At 37.4% G+C, this 16,072-nt stretch overlaps 1 protein-coding gene across 12 annotated transcripts in view; it reads left to right on the top strand.

Annotated features, from left to right (window-relative positions):
- The window catches only part of LOC143217586 (dystrophin, isoforms A/C/F/G/H), a 1,095,306-nt gene that overhangs the window by 307,644 nt on the left and 771,590 nt on the right, over positions 1–16,072 (top strand). For all 12 annotated transcript variants that reach the window (XM_076442046.1, XM_076442049.1, XM_076442042.1 and 9 more), the window contains one exon: positions 543–648. In XM_076442046.1, coding sequence (XP_076298161.1) covers positions 543–648 — 106 coding nt within the window. The remainder of the gene's footprint in view (positions 1–542; positions 649–16,072) is intronic.

Raw genomic sequence — 16,072 nt, 5'->3', positions numbered from 1 at the left:
TGGCGAGTTCTGAATTCAGAAACGATTGACAAAACGATTAAATATCTATCATTTGTATTCTTCGGAAGCTTGGGAACGCGCGAGCAACGTGTCGAACTTCTCAGCAACATCTGTCGAACATCGAAAGCTTTGATTGCTTGTCGTTCACAACTTGCCTCAATCTCTCCCCGGTGAAAATCGAACTTTCGATTGTTGGTCGGTATATAAATCGTCGCCATATTTATACTTGTGTCCCCACTCTACCTTTCCCTTCTACATTGCCCCAATATTACCCCACGCTTCCGCCACGGGCCCGGTCACGTGACGCCTCTGTTGTGCATGTGTCACAATGTCACGTGACTAATCCGGTACTGACAGAGAGAGGGTAACATTTTCCCCTCAATTTGACTCTATTCCCCTCATCGGGCAACTCTGCGTGGCTCTCCGCGGTCTTCTTTTTTGTTGTTTTCTTCATGCTTTTTACGCGGCGTGTTCGGGGATTTAAAAATCGTTCTGTAAGCTCTAAGTGGCCACACTAATCCCTGACTGTCTGGTTTGCGCAGAATGTTTTACGGGAGCTGGAGAAGAAAAAGCCACAGCTGGACGAGCTGGTTCACACCGCGGAAAACCTTCGGGCGGACACCAACAGGCAGCAGTTGCACGGCAAAGGTAAGTTCAGTCATGATTATCCAATTTTCTAATGAAGCTTTTCTGTTGTTCACGGTTTCATATTCTACGTTGAAGAGAATCATATTTCCAGTGTACAGGGTATTCTACATATGTATATCATATGCGCGAATATATTTTATGACTGAACGTTGATGTTCGTGCAGATTCTTGTTTACGGGAGGACTAATTTATGAAAATAGACATTATACATATACAGTCACTGACAATTTAAAGTGGACACCCTTAAAAATCGCATAACTTTTTAGAAATTGGACCAAAGGACTTGAATTTTTTCAAGATGTTAGACCGGCTAGTTCGCTAGAGAATAAGTAAACAAAAATTTAATACGCTTGCAATTGGTAGGAATTATGCAAAATTTTTAAAAATGATGTTTTGTCAACTTTTTATCTGGGCGTGTAACGATAATTTAAAAAAATGCGTTTTATAGATTTCGGTAACTTATATGCATACTGAAAATTTCATCGAAATAGTTGACAAAACATCATTTTTAAAAATTTTGTATACTTCCTACCAATTGCAATCGTATTAAATGTTTGTTTACTTATTCTCTAGCGAACTAGCCGGTCTAACATCTTGAAAAAATTCAAGTCCTTTGGTCCAATTTCTAAAAAGTTATGCGATTTTTAAGGGTGTCCACTTTAAATTGTCAGTGACTGTATGTATAGGGTATCTAAAGTTGTACTAATTGAAATACGTTACGATTGAATAACGTAATTTAATTACATCGTATTTTAACTACACAGTTATTGAATTATATTGTAGTTGCATGACATTATACAAACCATTCAATTAATTCAATTGCAAATTGAATTGGAAATTGAATTATACTGTAATTGTAATTCAATGCATTTGAAGTACAATGTACGTTTAACTTTTATAAAGTCGAATATTTGTAAGAGCATCTGAAGTCTAGCTAAAAAAAATTCAATTACAAATCAAAAACGAGGATCTTCTACCGACGAAATCGTGCACTTGCAAATCCCCTGCGCCGCGCCGTTCTGAAAAGCACATAACTAGATGATACAATAATTGGAAGAGATTGTAATCAAAATCATAGGGGCGATATATAATTTACAGAAGGGGAACTTCCCAGTCAAAGGGAACAATAATATTGTTTTTCTTGCGTGCTGTCATGCTACAGAATAGCTTGCCTGGTTCCGCTGCCAGTAAATCAACTTTTCCCACCCCATTTCATCGCTCAAACGAATCAACTACTGTTGGTCACGCTCTAAATTAAACAATCCGATCAGATCGCAGCAATTCTACTTTAGTATACTGCCAAATAGGCAATACAAAACACCTTTTTAATATTTATGCTAGATTACGCTACTGATGTTTATGATACCCAGACACAGCTTATGATTTTCTTCGCCATGAATTGTTTTACAAAACCTATTTAATATCATTCGACACGATCACGTGCAAAACATCCTTTGAATATTACATAACTCGTATCCTCGGTACATCGCTAGGGTTCATAGCGCATCCATCAGCCTAATTTTTCACTTTACTTCATGCCATTATATCCATCGCACTCCAAACAATAGAAAATAAAACTAGCCTTGAAGCCATACAACTTTCGTTTCAACTATTTTTTCATGTACCAAATATCTCACATGTAATTTAAGTGGCACTCTTAGTTGAATCACCCTATATAATATATAAGGAGGCTCGACACGGAATTCAGGCTCGATACGGAATTCATAAAGATTCGACACGACGTGTTATTTCGTTGATCGCTCGCAGGGGACTGTCTCTTTTTATTTTTAAACAAAATCACAACGTAAACATTAACAAAACATTAACGCAATCAATAAAAACATATATAACACTTGCAATCAATAAAAACATATATAACACTTGCAATCAATAAAAACATATATAACATGCACACTTACATCATTCTTACAATTCGGCCGTCCTGACGACAAATCGTCCCGATTTACCGAAATATAAAACGTAAACATTAACAAAACATTAACGCAATCAATAAAAACATATATAACACTTGCAATCAATAAAAACATATATAACACTTGCACACTTACATCATTCTTACAAGTGCAAGTGTTATAAATAAAACTTCAATTTATGCATAACACTAGGTTTACAGGTTCTACTATTTTTAATTTACGATTATTGAGATTATACAGTTGTTTATTGTTATTATTTTTTGGAGTATAGATTATTTAAGAAATGGCTAAAAATTTGGATGGATACACTTTTGTTATTTTTATGAAGTTGTATAAAATAGTGAACTTATACTGCCTCGTCAACCTATAAAACGACTCGAGTCAGAGTCGTCAGATTAAGACTCTTGTCTCCCCCACCCTACCTTTCTCTTCTACGACGCTATTCACAATGTCACGTGACCGTTCTTCCAATCCGTCATTCTCAACTCGAGTTAACACTAAACCTACCATCTCCGGTCAAAGTGACCGTTTCCAGATTTTATATTTCAAATTATTGAAATAATGAACATTATTTCATAAGAAACGAGTGTATAGATAGCTCTAGTAGAGCATGTATTACAATAGGACAATAGGAGCCGTGCAAAGCCTAAATAAAATCGAACTTGTCATTTATACAGGGTGAGTCACCTAACGTCATCACCCCAAATGTCTTCGTTGTTTTCAAAGATACATTAAATGTCTTGAGGACAAAGTTCAATGGTAAAAATGGGGCTCGTACGATACCAAAAAAATTTTTGTTTTTATGTAATTTTTTTCCGAGATATCAAGGTCACCTTCATTTTTTTAATGGAACCACCCTTTCGTAAACATGTACAATGATAGTCCCTTTCATTACGAATTCAGTGACTGAATTATATTGACTGAATGATAATTACTCAAGGTCATTCAAGGTGACGGACAGAAAACGGTTAAAAAAAAGGGTGGTTCCATTTTCAAAAATGAAGGTGACCTTGATGTCTCTAAAAAAAATTACCTAAAAACAAAAATCTTTTGTACCGTCTTAAGCCTCATTTTACCATTCAACTTTGTCCTCAAGACATTTAATGTATTTTCTAACTTAATTTTATCCTATGTTTATCGACTACAAAACAACTCTGTATGACTTGGTCAAAAATTGTTTGTTTCCTTTATATACTCTAATGAGTGTAGAAATTCTGTTAGAGGGCAGTTAGTGTGGATTCTCATCATTTGAATATCCCGCCAGATATCGATTGGCTAGGTGATCTATTGATCACTGATAGGTTTATGGTTCTTGGGCCTCGTGTGTCTGTGCCTTAGTAACCTGCGAAACAACATTTGAGTAACACGTGTCACCAAATTAAATATCAATGTTAAAATTTCCATAAAGCAAGTGAGTCAAGCTTTCAATGTTTTTTCCAACATCAAAACTGTTTTTATTTCAATTGGTATATTTCCAGACGCAGTTTTTCCGCTTTTCTTGAGGATGATCGAAATTAGGATCGAAACGTAGAAAGTGTAAAATTAATTTGTAAAATTGCTTTAGTTGTTTAATTGATCGAACCGTTGCGCCGAGATTATAATTCTTGTCTGTTTTTAAACATCATTACGATCGATTACTTTAATAACATTTACATTTAATGTATCTTTGAAAACAGCAGAGATGAGGTGATAACGTTAGGTGACTCACCCTGTATAAGGGAACACATCTACCAGTTACTTTTAAGGCTCGGTAGGTTTAGTGTTAATTGATCTGGCGACTCTGCAACCAGCTAAATATGGTGGTGCTAAGTACTGTATCTTAAAAATTCAGCCAAAAATTAGGTTTACTCGGTTAACTCGTTTTGGACTCGTCGTCGGTGGCGTGCTTCGGGCACTTAGCCCTACGTTGGCAGTGTAATTTGATTTTCTCGCGGACAAACCGTTTATTATTGACTTGATCATTGGTTGGTCATTTTTCATGCGTGGAATGCAATCTGGAACTAGTTCACGCAGCGGACCGCTCGCTGAAAGTATTAATCGAAACTTTCTATCTAATGGACCTCATAACGAGGGTATCATAACCGGGAGGGGGGGGGGATCGATATTAGTATCGATATCCGAGAACCTTAATAAGTTTTTGTCGCCGTAATTGATACTAGGAGCGTCTGCCTGCTTGCCAAGCACTTTTCGGTCGCCGGGCAAATTTCAGAAGTTTAATTATATCGATCCTGATTGCTCGGACGGAGTCCGTAATAAATCGGACCATCTGTTCCTTGCGAGAGCTGGCTAAGGTGCAGCATCCCGGCCGGCCTGTCTTCTTCAAACGTTTCTTACGTCTAATTGAATGGATCGTATGCAAAGGATTATCAGCGTCAGCGGAACTCTTATAAGAGCACTCTCACGATTTATCATGCGTCGTGTGCACTAGTTGGATCCGATGTGGAGAGTGGAGAAATCGGACGAATTTACTTAAGAAGTGTGAAAAATTGTAGACTTTTTTCGGATCAAGAAAGATTAAATTCATCAGTTATATTAAACGTAGCAAGTGAATTCGTGAGAATTCCGAGAAAAGTAGAATAGGCGGTCTCTGGTGTCAGCCCTGTGAGATGGAATAATTTTAAAATTAATATACTATTTCCATATAGTCTAGGATGTAACAGTTCGTATGTTAATACTTCTTTTAGTATAATTAGCTAACGCAATTTAATTTCCAAATTATTTTTCGAAAAGCTACGCTGACGGTAACGTAATTAACAAATGGCATCATACAAACTACACATGGAAATATCACGTAATGAAAGTATTCAATTAAATTCGATTTAATTAATTTTCTCGCGAATGGCTTGTTCCCGGTTACTTGTTACGGTCAATTCAACTTTATAATTTATTTGACTTAATAATTTATGGTTGATCGTACAAGCAATTCTGAAATAAGTGGAAACTGTGATGTGGTGTCAGATGTTTTCACTTTTAGAACAATTCTCAAACCGTAATTTCACGATTGTTTCGATATATTAATCCTGTTTAAGACAAAGAAATTATATTTAATTTCGAAGTGTGCTATCGTTTTGTCTCCGAGTGTATCCCGCGACAACCACGTCTTGCAGTACTTTTTTAATCACAGTATCGGCCGAGGAATTAATTATCAGCAGCGGTGGAAATTAGTTTCGCGGTAATTCTTCTGATTTCGGAACTTTTTAAATCGCCCACGAATCCGATAGGAGGATTGCGGCAATCGAGGGTCGAGCGGTAGATTAACGACGGTGCCGCTAATTGTTTCAAGAGCCCTGGAAAACTCTGCCGGCCGCCGATGTCGCATTGTTCCTTCTATATTAGCGTGCCCGGTACTTGTCAGTCCCGTCTGCCGCTACGCTCGTGCATTACAGCCAGACGATTCTTTCGTCCATTGTTCACCGCGACCGCCTACTCTGCGTGAAATAGGGAGGAAAGGGTTCGCGTACTTGCCGTATCAACCAGTTGCGATCATCATTTGCGTAATGCGTCGCGTTCCTCGCGCATTTCAAGGCTTCCGATCGAAACGGGCTACTTCTCCTTCGCTGATTTCACCGGCAAACATCTCGCTCTATCATCCTCAATATTTTCTTTTATTTAGAAAATCCCGATAGAGACTCAGAGTTCCGGACAAACGTGCTCGGAGACCCTTTAAAAACGAATAACTTCTTCGTTTTAAGATGTTAGAAGGATTAGTTTACTAAAGAATATGTAAAAAAACAACTTTTTTAAATTGCTATTGGTCGTATCGTTGTTATTAGAAAAAAACTGGCTATACTGTTTCAGTTTAACACGACTTATTTGTATAATAATGTTCGGGGTGTCAGGGCATCTCTAGACCTTTCTTTACACCCTGTACATTTCGCATATATTATTTATTTTCTTTCCTTATCATTTCATTTTGTGATAATGGTCACCAGAATTATTTTGTTGTTAATCATTTTTAATTTAATTTCACATTAATTTTAAGTGTCTATTCACTTTTAATGCTAAATATTTAATTGTAATCTCCTGTTAACAATGACCAAATATTATTATACGTTTATTTAAAGTCTTCTCATTTGTTTTATAATCAATATTTCTGTAACTCAAGTGGCCTATAATTTTCGTTTCGATGTAAAGAGTAGCTACACAAAACATATAGGTAGAATACAAATAACGAAACTTTATAGAAAATCATAGGAACTAATTTATAATATTTAAGTTACTCAAAGAGAAATTATTCAAACAAGACAAAATTCTATTTTACTTCGATCTTCTGAAATTATTTTGTGAACATGTTTTTTTTTATTATTCTACAATTAGTAATTGAAAATTATATGTGCTTATGAGAAACTTGTCTGTTCATTAAAAACATTTAAAAATGGCTGAAATGATACGGTATCTAGACTGAACTGATATATCTACTTGCTTTTATAACACATTCGCATGCGATATGATTTAGTGTTCCTTTAGACAGAGCTTTTGTAGTCTAAAATGAATAATCGATTTGGCTATAAACTTTTACATCCCACTGAATGCTGATACGGGTACACAGCGATATGGTAATCGCTGATGTTTGAGCAAGCAGTTCTTTCAAATATTTTACACCTACTCTTTTATATGCTCATATTCATGGCAAAGGGGTAAAGTTGGGAATGAGATTTAGTCACATAACGTAGAAACTACGGAAGCTAGAAGAATATTGAACATAACAAAGAGCAGAATTCTTTTTTTGCATAAAATCATAGAAAAGAACAAGAAAACTCCACTTGTTTAAACAGTAAATTGGACACAATTTCTTTACACTTGTGTATCGACCGTATGATTTATCTTATTACAGAATATCTATAATTTTTTTATAATGCTTCAGAATTGCAGTTTTAAAATATACACTTATATGAAGATGCAATAATATTGATTTCTCGAGTTTGGCAAGGTAACGAAATCTCGTAAGTGTAGACGAACAATTGGTGTGTCATCACTGGACTGCAGATTTTATGCATTTATGACAAAAATGAGATGTAATTTAAAACAGCAAAAATATCAGGAAAATTATTATTTTCAACCTATTAAACATGATAGGGATTATGACGAAAATGGACACGCAAAAATTGAAAGCAGTGGACGAGTTGAGAAGATTCAACGACATCACTGTATTAATTTCAGCTTAATAAGACAATTAAAAGAAGAAAGAAATTTCTATTTGGCTCCTGTGTCTTTCAATCAATGCAAACATTTTTTATTTTGCATAAAGATCCGCAGTCTGGTAATCACTATACTCTGGATCATTATGCAAAATAAAAAGTTTGTGCATCAATTTCAATGTATACTTCAATATCAATATAAAAATAATATTAATACTTTTAAAATCTTCTAACGTTTTCACTGTGTGTTTTAAGTTACACCTACTCATTTTTGTCATAAAAATGTATAAAATCTGGAGTCTAGTGATCGCCAACAATTTTTTTATCGACACGAGCTGTGACCTTCCGGAAAAATCTAACTTACACCAATGTCAATCTCACATGTGAATAAAACACATGTGAGATGCATTTGAGGCACATTTGATCTCCTATAAGATTGATATTGGTCTGGGCTAAATTTTTTTTCGGAAAGGTGTAGCCAGAATTGGACATTACTTAATCAATTAAAATTTTAACCATGATTGATTGATTAATGTGTACAATTAAAAAAGGTAATCATTGCAAAATCGACGATTGGTTCAATCGATTGATGAAATTAATCGTCAATCGTTGATTAAAAACAGAAATGATCGAAAAATCGGAGACTGATTTAATAAATCGTTGAAGTTAATCGGAATATTGTAATAAGGAGGTAAGGAGAGACAAAGAGCAGAGATGGAGAATTAACAGAACTATATCTCAACAAAAACTCAGTTTACATTTTTTTCAGTATGCGTACAGTTTTGATTCCGTATGTCATTTCGAAATTTAAGCAGTTAATCATTAATCAATTATCCGATTGACGATTACAGTTGGAAAGAAGGCAATTGTTAACCGCAAATTAACGACTAAAGTAGGAGTTTAATTGTTAATTGCGATTAACGATTGAAGTAGAAATTTATTCGTCAATCGTTGATTAAAAACAGAAATGATCGAAAAATCGGAGACCGATTTAATAAATCGTTGAAGTTAATCGGAATATTGTAATAAGGAGGTAAGGAGAGACAAAGAGCAGAGAGATGGAGAATTAACAGAAATATATCTCAACAAAAACTCAGTTTACATTTTTTTCAGTATGCGTACAGTTTTGATTCCGTATGTCATTTCGAAATTTAAGCAGTTAATCATTAATCAATTATCCGATTGACGATTACAGTTGGAAAGAAGGTAATTGTTAACCGCAAATTAACGACTAAAGTAGGAGTTTAATCGTTAATTGCGATTAACGATTGAAGTAGAAATTTATTCGTCAATCGTTGATTAAATTTTTGCCCAACTCTGGGTGTACCATGTGTCGGTGAAAACTTTCGGTGTTCACAAAATTCGTAATATTTCATAAACAATGACAGATAGAGCACGTGTTTATGTATGTTTCATTGTGGTTTCAGTATGCTTCATTTAGGTGTATAAGTAGCTCCCGAAGTGTGTCCCACGTGTCCTGTTACACCCTGTACAGCGATGAGTTATTCAGAATATTTGCTTCAAATACATATACGTCAGCTAAGTCCGCAGCGAAACTGTGTCGCAACGGCACCGTATTAAATCCAGCTTATGTCCGGGAGATACACTTCGGTTGTCCTCGTCGCGTGGCAGACAAGCCTCTGTCACGACCCAGGGAAACTCGCTTAAGGTCGAACGCGCGGGGTTCCTCGCTCAGCAAGTCCGGGGCTGATCTATTTTTAATCCAGGTTCGTAGTCGCTAAAAATAATGTTCGGTGTTCAAAGTTAGCCGAGGCTACCCCGCGTGAGAGATGCAAAAACAAAAAGATAGTCCTTATCGATTCACGGTAGTCTCTCTGTAGCTGCCGTATCGTAGCGTCGCGTCGCGCGTCGGTCCGTCGAGCGATAGTTCCAGTAGAGGTGACACATTCTTTGTAGTGTGCCCAACGTAGAGAAGGGTACAGATTTAAATAGAATGAGGATCAGAGCTTAACCTTTTAAATTCAAAAACCGAAATTCCTTCTGTTTGAATTTTCAACAATAAAACTTTCACCATCGTGTTCGTCTTGTTTTTCTGATTAAAATGATACCGAAGACGATATAACCACGATTATAATTACACTTGTGTACACGAGTAATCATTTTTTTTTGAACTGCTGTGGTTATTTCGCGACGGGACCTACAGTTTTTATTAAGGTGGGTTCCGAACCATATTGGGCACCACAGTTTAAAATCACAAGTGGTGCACCATTTGTAGGTACCATATGTTAAATGCTTATAAAATAGTGAAAACGTAATTAAATCGAGTTCGGTTTGCGATATTTATTTACTTTGGTTTATACCAATACAAAAAATTCATTTTTTAAATACAACGTCGGGCAAGTAATCACCTTTATGAACGACGCAAAGAAATGCTCGTTTTTGGGCATTTCCCATAACTTTTTGCAACGTTTCGGGCATTATTTCCGTTATTTCCTTACGGATTGCATCTTTCAGCTCCTGGAGGGACCGCGGCGCGCCAACATAAACTTTTGACTTTAAATATCCCCACAGAAAAAAGTCTGGAGCAGTCTGGAGGCGTCAAATCCGGCGAACGTGGAGGCCAATTGTAATCGCCATTTTTCGAGATTAAGCGATTCGGGAACAATCTTCTGAGGAGAGTCATTGTGCTGGTGTTGAGTTATTCATGGTGAATAATGGTATGAAATGAGCTGTCAAATACGCTAGAATATTCTCCGGAATGTTTACGAATAGCAATTGCTTTAGCGTTTAACATATGGTACCTACAGACGGCGCACCCTGTATAATTATGATCGTAACTCTATCGTGTGTGGTGTCATTTTGATTAGGAAAACGAGACGAATACGATGATAAAAGTTTCATAAAAAGTAAGAAAATTTCTAGTCTTTTGCTTGTATTAGTGCGAGTCTCACCGATACTCGAGCGTGTTTACCGCTTGACTGGTTTCGCGGGGGATCCTCAGTTGTGGGGCAGAATGTTTACAGTTACAGTGGAGATCCTTGCGACAGTTACGGAGAGAATACTGCGAAAAGTCGTTGGATACGGCAGGTCGCGGTTTCATGGCCGTAGCTTGGAGTTCGCGTCTACTTTTTGGTCTGCGCGTAGCGTGCAGAGGCCTTCTCGAGAGATTGAACCCTGAGGGAGCGCTCGAGTGGCTCGGCACGGAAACTACCCTAGGCATATCGGAAGGCGGTCGTATTTCGGCCCTTTTCCATGCAGATTTTTCATAACGGTCGCGTTATCGGCGACCGCGGCGAATGTACGTTCACCACCGAACCGCGTCGCTGTTCCCTTACAGGCTTTAATTACAGGCACGAAACATGTGCGGGACACGCTAGGCGTGTTCTCGCGTTCTCGAGTTTACCTTGCCTCTTGCTTTGATTCACCTGAACATTTCGCCAACTCTGCTCCCCCACCTTCCTTTCATGACGCGAAAAAAGAAAATAGCTTGATGAATTGTCTGCTGCGCCGAAATAACGGTATCGCGTATCCGTGACAGTGACAGCCAGCAATCTGAATTCTGTGCTGAAGTTTCGCTGCTCTTAGCCACGGCAATTCTAATAAGTGGACTGTAGGTAGCTGTTTCTGCGGAGTTTACGGAAACGGAAATGAAATGGAAAGAAGGATGCTAGGTACGATGCTTTCATCTTTGCATCCTCTTCGAGACGAATACATTGCTATGGAATATTTAATTGCTTAAATCACCTTGGTCAGAACTAAAAGAGAATGCTTTTCTTGGAGAAAATGAAAAATTGAATTTAACACGTTAAAATGAATCGCACGAAATCGTTAGATGAACCTCAGCTTTGTTTAACATTACTTTAATTGTTTTCCTGTCATTTACATGGGGAGTTCTCCGTGCTTTCAAAATAAAAAATCCCATAACCAGACAAAATGACTGGGTCCTAATTTTTTCTTTCAGAATTATTGAAATCATAAAAATGTTCTCATCAGAATTTTTCGAACGAACTTATTTATCGAAGCAGATTTTGCAATAAAAATTGTATGAAGTTTCAATAGATGCAATCTTGTCATTATTACAAAGCAATTGTATACACCAGTCACATTTATTACTCAGTAGTTCTAGTGTTACAAAACTAAAAATTAAAATAACTTTATATCATTTTCAATTTATAAAAACTGTTAATATTATTTTACCTGATAAGTTATAAAGAATGGCTGTAAATATAAAGGATCGATAGCCTTTGAAGTTACTTCACCGTCATGTTTCATCTTCCTTTTTTGAATTATTTATTTACTAAATAATTCAGGAGAAAATCTGCGAGTAAAGCAGTCGAAGATGGTAATCATGTAAAACTGAAATACCATACGATGCTATATCTGAATAACAATACTATACTGAGTTTATTGATTTGATTATAATCAAATTTCTGATATGATGAGTATACTCGAAAAAAGAGAATTACTATTCGCCATTTGAATTAATATTTTTCTCAGTACTAAAATTTCATTAAAAGGTGACGTTATAAATGAAATATTACTTTAGGCTCCTTTATGGAACTATTTCGAAGGAACGTGTTAAGGTTAAACAAAATGGGGAATTCAAGATATTTTCATTGAAACTCCTCAATGCCATTTTACAACTCCGTAGCGCACCAACGTCGATGTTAAAAATTCTTAGTCCCTTGCCATAAAATATCGTGCCTGACTCGTGATGAAGATTCTTAACAGATTCTGATAAAAATGTATGTTAATAATTTCCTTTAAACCGAAATAAAAGTCTATTTTCGTTTTCTTAATATACAGCTATTCGAGAACAAACAGGCATACAATTTCTATCAATTTTCTCCATTTTTAGGAAATTACGATCTCCAAAAAAGTTCTAATCACTGAAACCGTAAAATAAATCGTGGGGCAAGGGGTTAAAATTGTTCTACGCGATCTTCGTTGTATCATCCTACGGATGAACTGCCCGAATTTAGTTCCTGAAATCGTTCTACTGAATAATACTTTCCGCATAGGAGAAGACTGCTGGAGATATTAACAATTCTCGAGATCGCTCTGCGTGATCTTCATCATGTGATCACGCGGACGAACTCTCTCCTTTTCCGGTTTAATGCTTGAAAATCGTCTGTCTTAAAAATTCTTTCTATGCAGTCGAGCGGTAGTTCGGATGCTGATGCTCGAGGCAGTGATCCTTTCACCAGGGAAATGCGAAGTCGTTCAACCTCCCGCGTCTACGTCAGTTTATCTCCCATAGAAGTATGCAGATAGATGCAACTAGCTGGCACACACGCCGCATTGATTCCCTTTCCGGCGGATTTCGTATTCGTTCCCGGTACTTCCGTGACTTCTGACGAATAGCTGGAAAGAACGAAACAGTGGAAAAGGTCTCGAGATAAGCCATCGTCCCTCGCTTTTGTCTCGACGTTACGTAGTCCCGGGCGGAACTTTGTTTTGAGGGAAATTCTACGCATTGTCCTCGGGTGTGCCGCGGCGACGCGGCGCTCGTCGTCGCTTAATCCAACGCTTTATCTTCTTCGACGTTCCTTCGACGAAAGTAAATAGCCGCTTGAAAATTACATTCTTCTCTCTCTCTCTCTGCGTCGTTCGTTACATACTTTTAATTAATTTTCAAAGGGGAGATTCACTCTGTAGCATGCCGCGTCAAACTGTAGGATTTATTGGCATACTCTTTATCAGTCTCCATAACTGCAATATTTAATTAAACGCACCCTAGTCTTTTCATGAAGTATGAAAAAAGTTGAAGATATATCGCAAAGTATTAGATTGTTGCGATGCTATGAATCGTTTTAATTAAGAAATACTATTATGATCTACATACTTATTATGTATTAGAACAAAATGAGAAGTAAAAACCGGAATGACGAACAAGAGTTCAATTTATCAATTAGGAAATTACTTATGATAAGCATCGAGCTGTGATGTTATTAATATTTGTTACCATACATGTTTTCTTGTACAGTGGGACCTCGATTAACGCCTCCCGATTATAAACAAATATGCGTTTAAATATGATCATATTATGAAGGGAAATAAATTTTCAAAAATAAAAGATTTATTTTGGAATATAATGTCCATTTTAATTATGTCCCTCGGGTCTCGATTATCCATCGGGCTTTAATGGACCGAGCCGGTTAATGGAGAGGTCCTACTGTATTTTAAAAATGTGTGTAATCTTGAAATGCGTAAAGACTCGCTGTCTATTTAACACTAAACTTACCGAGCCTTAAAAAATTCCCTTATACACATGACAAGATTGATTTTATTCAGACTTTGTGCGGCTCCTATTGTAATACGTGCTCTACTAAAGATATCTATACAATCGTTTCTTATGAAATCAGTTTTATTAATATTTTTCAATTGTAAAATAAAAAATCTGGAACCGGTCATTTCGACCGATGTTGGTAGGTTTAGTGTTAAAGGTACAAAGCTAATCTTTCAAGTCTTATCTTCAGCTTCTATTTCCAAATCCAACTTGGCGATAGAAAGACATATGTTTTTTCAGAATCTTTAATTGTGATTAAGTAGGGAAAACGGATTTTTCTATTTTCCCCTATAGCTACCGTTCGAGATGAAGTATCGAGCCGAAACTTGCAAGTTTTCTTTTTTGGTAGACTACAGAAATGGTTCAGATCCAGTGAAAATGGAGCGATTTTGACCCCGAAACCCGGATATAGCGTTTCACGTCTCCGGTAGCGAGTCGCGAATTCCCCGCAGTTACAGTTGTTCCTATAACAATAATGCACACGGAGCGCATCGTCGGCTCGTTCCCGGTTAACGATAATACACAATGGCCAACGGATTCTCGGTGCCGATTCGGTAGCCCTGCATCGCATTCCTGCGTGCTGGTTTTAGGACACAGAGATCCAATGGGTATGGCGACGGGGCGGCGCGCGAGATACCAGCATCGCCTTGTAGCCTAGCAAATGGAGGCGAGAACCACTTCAAAGTTAACAGTGTGCGCGTGCACGTGTACGTGTGCGCACAATAGCCGATCCCGGATACACGTGTGCACGCAGCCTCTGGGGATAAACCGTGCCAATAACGCACCCCATTCTTGTCACGTTACGTAGTCAACGCATGGCTGGTCCGCAGCCGTTCCGGATTTTTAACTCCACAATACGCGTTGAAATTCGATCGACAACTTACCGTGGCACACGGCCCCGCGGAACTGTCACTGGACCGACCTTGAAATCGAATTTCGCTTATTGCGCTCTGAAGAATCGAGCCTGAGCACAGCTGGTAATCGCTTCATTCTCGCGACACTGGTAATGGACAGGGACCGTTCGGAAAGCAATAAGTAGTAATGAGTTGACGAGGATCTTTACAGTTGGTCTTGGCTAGTAGAAGAAACCTCCATTCAATGTAATGTGTGTATGGTTTGCTCGAAACAGTTACTGAACCAACCTTGCAATCGAATTTCGCTTTGAAGAATCGAGCCTGAGCACAGCTGGTAATCGCTTCATTCTCGCGACACTGGTAATGGACAGGGACCGTTCGGAAAGCAATAAGTAGTAATGAGTTGACGAGGATCTTTACAGTTGGTCTTGGCTAGTAGAAGAAACCTCCATTCAATGTAATGTGTGTATGGTTTGCTCGAAACAGTTACTGAACCAACCTTGAAATCGAATGTCGCTTTGAAGAATCGAGTCTGAGTGAGCACCAGCTGGAAATCGCTTCATTGAATTCTCGCGACAGGGGTAATGGACAGGGGACCGTTTAGAAAGTAATAAGTAGTAATGAGTTGGCCAGGATCGTTACAGTTCGTTTTAGTTAGCTGAACAAACACCTTGCACTACGATTTTCTTTATACCTACGATTATTAAAACTTCTTTGCCGTTTGCAATTTCCCAAGAGAAGACTTTGTAGAAAGACTTATTCTGTTTGTACTCCTATGTTCCCACTGATGACTAAATATTGATAACAGAGAAATTGAATTTATTTCAGTTTATCAGAAACGAGTAACATACATTTTTAGTGGATTTTGTTTGAAATCTTCAGCACGATTCGTGACTCGAAATTATAGCATAAGGGGTTAGCGTGTTTAATATTTGCTCGCTAGATGCAAAGCCACAGTTTGATAGGCTTGTTTGTGTTTTAGGTTTAGTTACCTACATGTTCTACGTTTCTTGGTTTTTATTAAGCATTCTAGATGAAATTCGTTTTGATTATTATGTAAATTTATTTAAAACACACAGTGAGAGTAATTTAACGCAGTCGTTTCCGGAAATGGGAAGTTGTATAGTCACAGATCTCTATGTTCCTTGTCGTGCACCGCGGCGGTATGTTCTCTTGTGAGATGAAACGTGAAGATATCTCGGTTATTTATTATTGCATGAACGACCTCCATGAAACAAATTGCACCAC

This window comes from Lasioglossum baleicum, chromosome 17 (genome assembly GCF_051020765.1).
Source record: "Lasioglossum baleicum chromosome 17, iyLasBale1, whole genome shotgun sequence".
NCBI classification, from domain to species: Eukaryota; Metazoa; Arthropoda; class Insecta; order Hymenoptera; family Halictidae; genus Lasioglossum; species Lasioglossum baleicum.
Note: the sequence above shows the minus strand (reverse complement) of the source record. Positions and strands in the feature narration are given on the sequence as shown.